Genomic DNA, 14371 nt, shown 5'->3' with positions numbered 1-14371 from the left:
ACCTTTTTTCAGTCAAGGCACCCTTTTAAATTCTGGTCAATCCTGAGCAGTGGCGGCCCGTCCATTAGGGGCGCCTGGGCACCGCCCCCTCTCTCCATGCCACCACTATATGCAATGGATAGATTTATGCTGTGAATCTATCCATTGCATATAGGGTAAGTGCTACTGACAGGCCGACCGGGGGGGGGGCTGGTGTTGGCTTGGGTGATACTGTTTCCACCGGCAGCCACTGATCCCGAGGCACCCCTTCCAAAACGGTAAAATATACATTTAGACACTGGTACTGACTATTTTTCCAGGGTTTCTCTTCTCCATCAGTTTCTCTCCCATTTTACGTTGAATGTGACCCAGTGCTGATGGAGAGGGGCAGGGGAGGGGCACAAAAGGATGTCCTCAGACTTCTGATGTCCATCTTATCAATCTGATATCATACGTTGTTGAGCTGGCCCACACAGTGCCCAAGGTTGTAATGCTGCACAATAAAAACCTTTCTGTAACAAACCTTTTTGTCCTTTTCCCTTTTCCCCCTTTCTTCTCTCCTCCACCCCTAGTTTTGCTTTGGGGATAGCTATTATGGAATTTTCTAATCTAATGATCACTGTGAAGAAATGTAATCATGTTCTTTGATGATTTGTAAATTATATATACAGTATCTCACAAAAGTGAGTACACCCCTCACAGTTTTGTAAACTTTTATTATACCTTTTCATGTGACAACACTGAAGAAATGACACTTTGCTACAATGTAAAATAGTGAGTGCACAGTTTGTATAACAGTGTAAATTTGCTTTCCCTTTAAAATAACTCAACACACAGCCATTAATGTCTAAACCACTGGCAACAAAAGTGAGTACACCCCTAAGTGAAAATGTCCAAAATGGGCGCAAAGTTTCAATATTTTGTGTGGACACCACTATTTTCCAGCACTGCCTTAACTCTCTTGGGCATGGAGTTCACCAGAGTTTCACCAGTTGCCACTGGAGTCCTCTTCCACTCCTCCATGACGACATCATGGAGCTGGTGGATGTCAGAGACCTTGCGCCCCTCCACCTTCTGGTTGAGGATGCTGCACAGCTTTAGCAAGGCAGTGGTCGTCTTGGAGGTGTGTTTGGGGTAGTTATGTTGGAATCCTGCCCTGCGGCCCAGTCTCCGAAAGGAGGGGATCATGCTCTGCTTCAGTATGTCACAGTACATGTTGGCATTCATGGTTCCCTCAATGAACTGTAGCTCCCCAGTGCCGGCAGCACTCATGCAGCAGCAGACCATGACACTCCCACCACCATGCTTGTCTGTGGGCAAGACAAACTTGTCTTTGTACTCCTCACCTGGTTGCCACCACACATGCTTGTCACCATCTGAACCAAATAAGTTTATCTTGGTCTCATCAGACCACAGGACATGGTTCCAGTAATCCATGTCCTTAGTCTGCTTGTCTTTAGCAAACTGTTTGCGGGCTTTCTTGTGCATCATCTTTAGAAGAGGCTTCCTTCTGGGAAGACAGCCATGCAGACCAATTTGATGCAGTGTGCGGTGTATGGTCTGAGCACTGACCTCTGCAGCAATGCTGGCAACACTCATTTAATTATTTATTTATTTATGGTACTTATATAGCGCCATCAGTTTACGCAGCGCTTTACATATACATTGTACATTCACATCAGTCCCTACCCTCAAGGAGCTTACAATCTAAGATCCCTAACTCACATTCATACATACTAGGGACAATTTAGACAGGATCCAATTAATCTCCCAGCATGTCTTTGGAGTGTGGGAGGAAACCGGAGTACCCGGAGGAAACCCACGCAGGCACAGGGAGAACATGCAAACTCCAGGCAGGTAGTGTCGTGGTTGGGATTCGAACCAGCGACCACTCTTACTGCTAGGTGAAAGTGCTATCCACTACACCACTGTGCCGCCATACGTCTATTTCCCAAAGACAACCTCTGGCTATGACACTGAGCATGTGCACTCAACTTCTTTGGTTGACCATGGCGAGGCCTGTTCTGAGTGGAACCTGTCCTTTTAAACCACTGTATGGTTTTGGCCATGGTGCTGCAGCTCAGTTTCAGGGTCTTGGTAATCTTCTTATAGCTTAGGCCATCTTTATGTAGAGCACCTATTCTTTTTTTTTTCAGATCCTCAGAGAGTTCTTTGCCATAGGGTGCCACGTTGAACCTCCAGTGACCAGTATGAGAGAGTGAGAGCGATAATACCAAATTTAACACACCTGCTTCCCATTCACACCTGAGACCTTGTAACACTAACAAGTCACATGACACTGGGAGGGAAAATGGCTAATTGGGCCCAATTTGGACATTTTCACTTAGGGGTGTACTCACTTTTGTTGCCAGTGGTTTAGACATTAATGGCTGTGTGTTGAGTTATTTTGAGGGGATAACAAATTTACAATGTTATGTTATACAAGCTGTACACTCACTACTTTACATTGTAAAGTGTAATTTCTTCAGTGTTGTCACATGAAAAGATATGATAAAATATTTACAAAAATGTGAGGGGTGTACTCACTTTTGTGAGATACTGTATGTATGTATATATATATATATATATATATATATATACACACACACACACACACACACACACACACACACACACACACATAAAGAATATACACACAGTGGGAAAAGAATCATACCCCTTTAAAACAATCACATTTTGTTGCTTTGCAGCCTGAAATTAGGTGTTTGTTAACCCAAAAAAATGGATCCTGCTCCTTTAAAGCATGTTATATGACACAGTGCTTGTGCTGTGTCATTTGGCCCCCTGTAACACCTAAAAAACCTGGCTGATCCTGACAGTTTTTGCACTCCCCTCTGTAAACTGACCACAGTTTATCATGGCTGCTGAGCCCTGACACCGTGGTCAGTATATGTGCCTCTGTCATCCGCAGCCAAGCTCTCTGTCTCCTCTTTGCTCCTGTGTCCCCCTCCCCTCCCTGCCTGTCAGCTCGTGACAGTGCCGCCCCCTCCCCTCCTTCTGCTTGCATAACTGTAATGCCCCGTACACACGGTCGGATTTTCCGACGGAAAATGTGTAATAGGACTTTGTTGTTGGAAATTCCGACCGTGTGTGGGCTCCATCACACATTTTCCATCGGATTTTCCGACACACAAAGTTTGAGAGCAGGATATAAAATTTTCCGACAACAAAATCCGTTGTCGGAAATTCCGATCGTGTGTACTCAAATCCGACGCACAAAGTGCCACGCATGCTCAGAATAAAAAAAGAGATGAAAGCTATTGGCCACTGCCCCATTTATAGTCCCGACGTACATGTTTTACGTCACCGCGTTCAAAACAATCGGATTTTCTGACAACTTTGTGTGACCGTGTGTATGCAAGACAAGTTTGAGCCAACATCCGTCGGAAAAAATCCTAGGATTTTGTTGTCGGAATGTCCGTACAAAGTCCGACCGTGTGTACGGGGCATAACATGCATGCACCATCAGTGCTGTCTCCTATTGTAGTGTCCCCCTTCGTGTGTGATTTATAAAAAAAAAAAGTGCTGTAAATACCTCATTTAAGAGCGGCGATCTGCTATCACATTACCGGTCGACTATCTCCTCCCGACTGACGTCAGTGGGGGAATCTGGGCCTCTGCTGCTGCATCTGTCAGAGGAGGAAAGGAGAGAGCTGGCCGGTCATGTGGTCGCAGATCTGGGCTCTGAAATGAGGTATTTACAACATTTTATTTTATAAATCACACACAGATGGGGACACTGCATTAGGAGACAGCGCTGATGGAGCATACATGTTAGAGTGGCTTAACAACCACTTTAACCACTTCCCGACCAGCTCCTGTACATATACGGCAGCAGGATGGCTCTCCTGCGCGAATCCCTGTATATGTACGGCGGCTCCATTAAGAACCATAGCAGGCGCGTGTGCCTGCTACACGGTGAGGGACCCGATGCACGTGGCCGGTGGGCACGATCGCCGCCGGCCAACCGCAATTGCGGGCAAGAGCCAGAACGGGGATTTGTGTGTGTAAACACACAAATCCCTGTTCTGACAGGGGAAAAGAAACAGATCGTCCCTTTCTACTAAGTAGGAACAACGATCTGACTCCCCCTCTAGTCAGTCACATGCGCTCACAGTTAGAAACACACCTAGGGAACACAATTAACCCCTTGATCGCCCCCTAGTGTTAACCCCTTCCCTGCCAGTGATGTTTACACAGTAATCAGTGCATTTTTATAGCACTGATCACTGTAAAAATGTCAATGGTCCCAAAAAACTGTCAAAAGTGTTCGATCTGACAATGTTGCAGTCCCGCTAAAAATCGCAGATCGCCGCCATTACTAGTAAAAAAAATAATAATAATAAAAATGCCATGAATATATTCCCTATTTTGTAGACGCTATAACTTTTGCTATGAAAAGAGGAGTAGGGGTATATGGCGCTCCCTATGACGGGGTATCCTGTAGGGTGTGTATGCTCTAAACCCCTAAACAAATATATTATTAAAACCATGTGAAAACGGAGCCACGCACTTACGTCACACCCGGAAGTTAGAGCGAGCTTGGAACGCAGCTGAGGCGCACGCCGATCGGCTGGTGTGTTTCATCCATAGCTCCCTCATTCCATGCTATTTATCCCACGTATAGTGTGAGTTTTTTGGCTGCCCCTGCATGGGGAATCATAATTGTTTTTATTGGTAGCTTTTTTAATAAAGTCTTTTCATAAATACTACACTATGGGAGCCCTGTTTTTTCCTATGAGACTGTGATGCAAGAAGTTGGTGTACCATCCACTGCTTGGAGCTGGGTCACAGAGGAGACACGTGTGGACGCCTGCATTGGATCTGGGAAGCCCTTCATCTTTTTCTGCTACATGCCTATTACCCCTGCAGGGGTATGCGAAGCTGGTGAGTGGGGACCCTTGAGGGGGATCACGGAAGTCACCGGATATCAATTTCAGCACAAGAGTCACAATTTTTATGAACATTTTGCCATTCTGGAGCTTCACATTTTTTTCATCTTATACATTTATTTTTTACTTGTTTATGGGACTGGTGTTCACATTTTATTTGTTTTCACTTCTATTTATGTTTTATACCTGCTGGAGTGGACACTTACTACTACACGCTCAGATATTACTAGTGTTTAATATTCTTCCTGTATATCTATTGTGGGTTAGCAGGGGAAGATTTTGATGGTCACATTTTCTCCCACTGCAATTAGACCTTTAAGTCACTTTATATGGTAGTGTTACTATGCGCTTTTAAACAGATATTGACACACATATATGTTCACTAGGTTTGCTTTATTATGCTACATTATATTTCATTATGAGGTGTAGGTTTTCACATGGTTTTAATAATATATTTGTTTAGGGGATTAGAGCATACACACCCTACAGGATACCCCGTCATAGGGAGCGCCATATACCCCTACCCCTCTTTTCATAGTTATCTTATTTCACCCTCCTTTTAGGAGGTGTGATCCAGGGGAGGCTGCATACCAGTTCTGTCTTTGAGAGCGGAAACTTTGTGTTTTTTCTAGTGCTATAACTTTTGCACAAACCAATCAATATAAGCTTTCTGCGATTTTTTTCTACCAAACATATGTATAAGAATACATATTGGCCTCAACTGATGAAGAAATTTGTTTTTAAAAACAATTTTTGGGGATATTATAGCAAAAAGTAAAAAATATTGTTTTTTTTTTCAAAATTGTCGCTCTTCTTTTGTTTATAGCGCAAAAAACTAGAAAACACAGAAGTGATCAAATACCACCAAAAGAAAGCTCTATTTGTGAGAAAAAAAGAGGACGTCATTTTTTCTTTGAGTACAACGTCGCACGACCGCGCAATTGTCAGTTAAAGCGAAGCAGGGCTGTATCACAAAAAATGCTCTGGTCAATAAGGGGGTAAAAACCTTATGGGGCTGAAGTTGTTAAGACGGACACAGTTTTTGTTTTATCCAGCTGTAGTTACTCATTGCAACTTACAGTATAACATCCAATTGAAAGATTTAACACCAAAATGGCAGAAAAAAATAAAAAAAATAAATAAAAAAAGCAGAATCACTGAGTTGGAAAAAGGATCACCCACTCCTAAAATTGACTCAATTAAACTCAATCAGGTATAGCTAATCACCTTCTCAATGGCACACAAAGCCATTTGACTTTCAACTGTGCTCAGCTGCTCTGTCAGAAAGTTGTCAATGGGAAGAAGGTTTACCTTCCAACATGACAACGTGGGCACACAGCAAAAATGAGCACACAGTGGTTGAAGGAGAAAAAGGTGAATGTCCTTGCGTGGCCTTGTCAGAGCCCAGACCTAAACCCCATTGAAAATCTGAAATTACTTGAGGACTGCAGTCCACAAATGGTCACCATCATATTTAACTGAACTTGAGCAGTTCTGCAAAGAAGAGTGGGCAAATATTGCAAAGTCTAGATGTGCAAAGTTAGTAGAGACATATCCCAAAAGACTAAAGGGTTTAATTAAAGCAAAAGGTGGTTCCACAAAATACTAACACAAGGGGGTGATCCTTTTTCCAACTCAGTGATTCTGTTTTTGATTTTTTTTTTTTTGACATGTTGGTGTTATTTAACTGAATGATTAAATACAGCTGCATAAAACAAAAACTGTGTCTGTCGTCAGTTCAGGCTAAAAAGCAACAAAATGTGATTATTTTAAAGGGGGGTGATTCTTTTCTATCCCCAATATCTTTCTCTCTCTATATATATATATATTAGGGTTGCACCAATACCAATACTAGTACTACTTGTGCAAATGCTCTGATGCTTGACCTGATACCTGGCAGGAGGCCAGTACACTTGCTGTCCTCAGTGTAGCGGAGGGCCAGGCAGCCTCACAGATGATCAGTGCAGCTGTGGGGGAAGTTACAAGCACCGATCTCCCCCCCTAAAAAAAGAAAGCACTGTAAAAAAAAAAAAAAACAAAAAATAAAATAAATAAATTGTAAAAAAATTATATAAAAAATAAAAATTATAAAAAAATTAAAAACAACTGACACAGTCCACACCTCATCAGTGCCCAACAGTGCCACCTATCTGTGCCCATCAGTGCTGCATATTAGTGCCACTGTCACATGACATTTAAAAAAGTATCGGTAATCGATATCGGCGAGAAAAAGTATCGGTACTCGGTCTTAAAGAAAAATTGTATCGAGCAACCGTAATATATACAGTTGTGCTCATAAGTTTACATAGCTGAGCATGGGACGTACTTGGACATTCCAACATGACAATAATCCAAAACACAAGGCCAAGTCGTTCTGTCATTGGCTACAGCAGAATAAAGTGAAGGTTCTGGAGTGGCCATCTCAGTCTCCTGACCTCAGTATCATTGAGCCACTCTGTGTAGATCTCAAACGTGCAGTTCCTGCAAGACAGCCCAATAATTTACAGGAACTGGAGGCTTTTTGCCAAGAGGAATGGGCAGCTTTACCATATGAGAAGATAAAGAGCCTCATCCACAAATACCACAAAAGGCTTCAAGCTGTCATTGATGCTAAAGGGGGCAATACATGGTATTAAGAACTGGGGTATGTAAACTTTTGATCAGGGTAATTTGAGTAGTTTCTGTTTTGATTATGATTTAAAAAGAGTAAACACAGTTGACTGATAATAAATGGCTTCAGCCAAACACTAATCATGAGTGAAAGAAATGTTTTTGTGTTTTATCATTCATATTCTCTGAAAAATGGCCAAGAAATCATAAATTCTGCCAGGGTATGTAAACTTATGAGCACAACTGTATATAGCAAAAAATTGGGGATGCAATCTCTGTTTCTGTTCAAAAACATTTTACTTCAGTCTTCATGCATATACAAATATAATGACTGCACAGTTTCGGAGAGGACCTCCATCCTTCATCAAGCTGCATGTTACATGAGCAGGAAAATGACATATGAACTGTACTGCGGCCTGTTATGAAGAACCAACAATAGTACATACCACTGGTCACAGCAATACAGACAGAAGGACAATAGAAAGACATTTTCACAGTAAGAATAATTGTTTTACAAAAACAAAAGCGTTTTGCTTTGGTAAAAAATAGTCTTTTAATAATACTAAATGTCAGATTATCTTTGCTTTGGTTTAAAAAAGAACAACCTCTTTTAATTAGAATAAAAAATGATTTCCTCTATAATGCTGTGTCTTTTCACTCTGTAATCTGAAATGTTAAAATGCTCCCAGGAGCCCAATGCATGAAAAATATGAGCCCGGACTCTGCAATGTCTCCCATGCAGTATAATGGGAAGATGAAAGTCTTTTCCCAATTCCACGACGATGCTTTTACTAGAGAGTTGCCTGGCATAGAGCCAGGCTCTCAGCTGGGGTCCCCCTGGATATGACTTTGGTCACGATTTCTTCCACTGCTCCCATACAGGAATCCATTTTCTGACCACTCAGATTAGATCAGTTAGTGTTTGCAGTATAATATCAGAAGGCAGTGTAGTATTTTTCCATTGTGCTGACAATGTCACTGTTCTGTTCAAGTGCATTAATGACTCTCTGCAGTATGGCTTCATTTATGCAGGACCCAAAATCTTGTTGTACACAGTTCAAAATGTGGAGAAAGTGACATCCCTTCTCTGCATCTAGAATAAATAAAAAAAAGGTAGCATTTAAAGTTACAGGTGTGTACATAAATTTTTAGGGAGGAAAGGAAATGAAAGCTGTTGCAAGCAACCAGATTCTTTATTATTTTTAGGGCTTATGTACATCGGCAAGCACATCAAAGATGCAGCAAGCGGGGCTTTTTTTGATGGACTGCACCTCCAGTGCACCTAAAATGCATAGGTATGAACAAAGCTTTATTTTATAATGAAAATAAAAGTTTCCATTTATCCAGGTCATAAAGCTTGTTCTGTAAAGTTGAACACTGCACCACTCATCTAAGTAGCTTCCTCAGAAAAAATGAATGTCAAGGGGTAAATCAGTCACCTTAATCCATTCACAGAGGAATGCGTCAAGGCAGATATTGATTGTCCAAAAAACGTGATGGGAGTTGGGAAAGTTTGTGAGGAACAGGGTGGTTTAATAAATCAGGCCTCCTATCTTGTTCTTGGAAAGTCAAATGTGACTAATTACTACTAGCTTTTCTCTGATCTGCAATGAAGAAGATAGCTAAAATCTGACTACAATATTGTGTTACACTCAGTAATTCAAATCCTCTTCAGCTTACACTAGAATAGGACCTCTTAGATCTATAATTAGCAGTAATTGCCGGTACCAGAGATGTTTATTCTCTAAGTTTTTAACCTTTCAAATAACTGTAACACAAACTGTATAACACATACAACTGGGGATTTTAGATCAGTGACTTAAAGTGATGTTCCGGACAAAATTATACTTTTTAAATAAAAATAACCCTATAATACACAAGCTTAATGTATTCTAGTAAAGTTAGTCTGTAAACTAAGGTCTGTTTTGTTAGTTTATAGCAGTAGTTTGTTATTTTATAAACTTGCAGCAGGCCGTGGCCATCCTAAGTGTGGGCATCTGAAGCCAGACTGTATTTCTTCCTGGATCTCATCCTTGCAGATCTCGCACATGCTCTGTGCAGCACAAGCAGTGTAATAGGTTTCAGGTCAGGTTTCCATAGCAACGGCAGTGTCAGAGGAAGTTGCCGCCCCTTCCCAGAAGGCATTGCAAACAGGAAATGATGCGATGGGCCACGGCCAGGCAGGAGGAAGTGAAAAATGAATACAGCAGATATACAGTAGGTGCTGAGAAAATTTTTTTTAAAATATCCAATTCGTTTACAGTGCACAGTTTAGTGAGGGATGCTGAAGAGTTGTAAAAGTGGGTGGAACTCCACTTTAAGTGGGGAAATACTATAAGAAAATCGGGCGAATGTTCGTCCGATTTTTCTTGATATTTCACAGCAAATCCGAACCAATGAAAGAAAATTTGTACAAAAATTCTTACGAATATTCTCGTACGACAAAGGCTTTTTGTTGTTTATTGTTTCTGATCATGCGCAGTCTTTTTTCTTCTAATATTTCTTGTACGAAAACGGTACACGAAAATCTTTCATTCTGTTACCGTACAAGAAAAATTTTGGAGTTTGTCCCTGCGGGAATTTTCTATGAAATTACAAAAATTCGGAATTGGCTGTCTAAAGTTGTGTACACACTATACGAACATCGTACGAAAATTCTGTGGAAGAAAATGTTCGCCCGATTTTCTTATATTGTGTACGAGCCTTAACTGATATTGCGTCATTTTAACCACTTCCCGCCCGGCCTATAACAGAATGAGGGCTGGGAAGTGGTTCTGTTATCCTGACTGGGCGTCAGAGGTGATCAAACACCACCAAAAGAAAGCTCTATTTCTGGGAAGAAAATGATAAAAATTTAGTTTGGGTACAGTGTTGTATGATTGCGCAATTGTCATTCAAAGTGCAACAGCGCTGAAAGCTCAAAATTGTCCTGGGCAGGAAGGGGCGAAAGTGCCTGGTATTGAAGTTAAACTGGATTATACAGTATTTGTTTCCTCAAAATTTTACATAATTGAACAGGATATTTGTATGTTTTGTAGGAAAAAATTTAATTTCTATCTTCCTCTCTGATAACAGACTCCTAATTAGCTTTACTATTGTATTACACTCTACATTTATAATAATTAAAACACATAATCAGGATAGTTTTTTTTAAATAAGTAGCATTTAAAGGTAATCTTACATTATGCCTTAACTATACCACTTGACTGTAAGTAAAAAAAAAGTGTATTTTCTGAATAGAGGAGAGAAGGGTTAAAACCCCTGTAAGCTTAATTTTTGCTTGTTCTCACTGGAGAGGTTTCCTGTCCCAAAGATGCAATAGGAACTAAGAGTTAAAGAGTAACTCCACTTTTATTGAGAAAAAAAACTAAAAACAATCCTCTCTGGGTGATTAATGTACCGTACATTGCAGGGATTTTAACAATATTTCCTGCAGATTCCTACCTGCTTCTGCTCTGAAGAAAAAGCTGTTTGATGTGAATCTGAATAGTAGTGACTTTCTCATTATTATTTAGCTGATGCACTGATTCTTTCCCAAGAGTTGTAGTGTCTGCATCCCTTTTGAAGTGATTAACCATTTCGGAGAATTTTACCAAAAATACAATTCTTTTTGCAGAGAATACCTAAAATCTGACTTGTACACCAACTGTGTACAGAACACCTCAAGGTTGCCATATTGCATTGAAATTTGCTGAAAACTACAGAGATACAGATTTAAAAACAGAAAAGTTATTTTTAATAATGTTGAAAGGCTGGCTGGAGGCTAGCCTGCATTTGTAGGAGGAGTCTGGGGGTATATATCCCACCTCCTCTGTCTATTCCACGTCGGCTCGTCTTCATGCTTACAGCTGATGTAATTTCCGGGTTTACAGGGCATTCGCGTCACTTTCAGTTTTCATTCTAGCAGAGCAGCAGGAGACTCTTGTCAGTTGCATCTACTGGTGCTCGCAGGTCTGGTAGGGCGGGTGAAGGGCATCAACTGGGGGGGGGGGGGGCGCATTCGATGCCACTTGTCATGTACAGGCTGAAGGGGGGCCAGCCAGCTGCCCATTTACAGCATGCCTCCATTCCTGGGGCAAAGCTTTGAAGAGGGGGGAGGGGGACAGAGAAGCCAGCTGGTCTGTTGCTGGAGGTCTGGGGGAGGGGAGACACGTGCTGGCAAAGTGTGTAAATGGAGCCTAAAGGAACACTTCACCTAAAAGTTTGTTATTGGTGCCAGTCGATATTCATGGGGTGTTCCAGTTAAGAGATCTGGAGGATGTTGTAGGCCCCCAGGCAGGGGGGTAGCCAGGTTCAGCTGGTGGTTTCTCGGCCCCCAGATCAGATGCTGTGCACTAAGCGCATGTCAGGGGTTGCAGCAGCTTCAGGGGTGGGAGTTGGGGTGTTGGGGTCACTGCGTCTCAGTGCAGTTGGGCTCTATTCTGTCAGGTTCCAAGCAGGGGGTCCCCTTTCTTATATCATGAAGTACTTGGGGCGCTGGAGTTCCTCCTGTTATAGCAGATTCATACCGGAACCCCATACTGAAGTCATCCAGGCATTCGCTACTTTTCTAGACTAATTGTTGTTACCTGCTCTTCATCAAAGCTTCCATATCACATCTACTTTCGTGTCTTTTTGCCCTCTTTTAGGTGTACTGACCAGCTAGGCCAAGGCACACCTCAGGTCTTGGTAGTTAGGGTTATCGCATTTCCAAGTGAAGACTCTGACTACAAATTCAATTATAATATATCTTGTGTTGCAATTGTATATTCTATATGAATTTTTTAGTTGCTATTTTTCTCATTAAAGTGGAGTTACCCTTTAGGTTTGCAATACACAAAGATTTCTATAGATTCCCTAATCCATGCTAAACAGCTTGGATGCACAAATTGCTCAGTGCTGGCTACTGTATTCTGACAGCCGGAAGCCACTGCTGTCAGAATACGTATACAATAACTGCAGCTGATTGGCTGCAGTCACTGTTCGACTGACTTTTTTTTCCATCTGGCTCCCCCGATTTCTCAGTCAAAGTTTGTTGAGCTCTGTGGTGTTGGCAAGGCTGCTTATAGCCAGAAATTTAAGTGGTGTATGACCAGCTTAAATCTCTACAAAGTGAAGGGAAATTATCCTCTTAGACAGGTGTCCCCAGAACAGGTCACAACATTCGGCCCGTGTGTATGACAGCTGGTCTCACAGAAGTCAGCCATTTGGCCAGCTTCTGTCGAAGGCTCATGACTGAAAAAGGTCTGATGACCAGCTCCCGATCAGCACTCTCAGCCAATGACTGAGATCGCTGACTTGAGTGTTCTGGGGGGGGGGGGGGGGGGGGCCTCGCCCTGTCAGAACACAATAGCACAGCAGGGGAGATCACTGTACTAACATTGGATTGTTAGTACAGCGACTCCGCTGGGTTGAAAGAAAAAAAAAAAATGAGCCCTTTGTTTAGTGACAGCTGTAAAATGTTGGATGTCCCATCACTTTCTGTGTTGGTAACAATGGTAATTGGGACAGATGGAGAAGGTGAATTTATCCAGCAGGGGCAAAGACTGCAATAAAAACTGGTTGGTGGTTCTAGTCTCTCCAAGCACTATCCACATATGAAAAAAAAAATGGTTATACAAAAAAAAGGGTTAACTAGAGTGCTGAGATGGCAGATTTGCCTGTAAGTATAATTACCACTGTAGATGTGACTTATTTTATGCTGACATACTTGTGGTCCGGTTTACTCATTCCAACACAAGAATACCGTGCAAGCCCTTATGATGCCTAGCAACAAGGCGTCAGTCAAACCTTTTAAAGTGCGTATACACAGTTGCCGCTGTTTCTTATGCGTGCCTCTCATTGCTGAATAAATATAGAAGCAACTAGTGAAGATAACTCTTGTGAGTAACTTCATTGTGACAACAGGAGAATGTCTGGATTGTGTGGAGAAACAGGCTGTCTCATTTGTATCCTCTGATTTGAACAGTGATGTATGTACAGTAATCCTGCATTTCCCACCCCATGTGTACAGTCTTTAGGATTTTATGACTCATCCTATGTTTCAGGCAGCTGGTCACATATTCAAGCTTCATCCCAATACAGCTGGAGTCTGGAGGTCATGTTCCTCAAGCTAACGTCTTTGAGCTCAAAGTAGCTTTGTCTGCCAAGAAACATATTGGTGCATTGACTTTGTTGTGGGGGTAGGTCTCATGCACATGGGCATTTGAGGTTCTAGCACAGGGATCTCCAAACTACAGCTCTCCAGCTGTTGCGGAACTACATGTCCCAAGAGGCATTGTAAAACTCTGACATTCACAGACATGACTGGGCATGATTGGAATTGTAGTTCCTGAACAACTGGGAGGGCCATAGTTTGAAGAACCCTGAGAGTCTAGCATAAAGTCCCAGCATTTTTCTGTGTCCAGAGGAAAGGGACATTTTGAGGCTCCAGCATAGAATTCTGGCTTATCTCCCCTGTACAGGGACTCACAGTTGGTGTATACAGCTGGTCATAGAAGTGAATGGGTGTACATTGCCTTACTCTAGTATACCTTGATGCTTCCATGCATTGGTGTAAACAAGTGCATGTGCATATGAAGCATTCCCAAATGCAGAATTTCCACAATCAGAGAATAAGACCCCTTTCACACAGGGCCGATCTGCTTTGCTCAGCAGGGGATCTGTCCACTAAGTGGGCGGATGACAAGTCTGTGCCTGCTCCGATTATGCAGAGCAGACATGGACACAGCCTGCTCTGCTCTATGCGAGGACCGGCTGTCTGTTTACATCCGACTGCCCTCTGATCTGCCTAGATGGGGGGGAACGGATCCCCTTCTATTTTTTTAGTGGACCAGATCAGATCGGACGTAGGCAGGTGTAAACGGACACAAATCTGTGTACACGCGCTG

General features: G+C 42.2%; 1 protein-coding gene across 3 annotated transcripts in view; it reads right to left on the bottom strand.

The window, feature by feature from the left end:
* Positions 1 to 7780: 7780 nt before the first annotated feature.
* STN1 (STN1 subunit of CST complex) overlaps positions 7781 to 14371 on the bottom strand; it is an 89598-nt gene continuing 83007 nt past the window's right edge. For all 3 annotated transcript variants that reach the window (XM_073596102.1, XM_073596101.1, XM_073596103.1), the window contains exon 10: positions 7781 to 8595. In XM_073596102.1, the coding sequence (XP_073452203.1) occupies positions 8438 to 8595 (158 nt within the window). In that variant the 3' untranslated portion in view covers positions 7781 to 8437. The remainder of the gene's footprint in view (positions 8596 to 14371) is intronic.

The sequence above is a fragment of the Aquarana catesbeiana genome, linkage group LG08 (genome assembly GCF_042186555.1).
Source record: "Aquarana catesbeiana isolate 2022-GZ linkage group LG08, ASM4218655v1, whole genome shotgun sequence".
Taxonomy (NCBI): domain Eukaryota; kingdom Metazoa; phylum Chordata; class Amphibia; order Anura; family Ranidae; genus Aquarana; species Aquarana catesbeiana.
The sequence above is the reverse complement of the archived record's forward strand: the minus strand, read 5'-3'. Positions and strand labels throughout refer to the sequence as shown.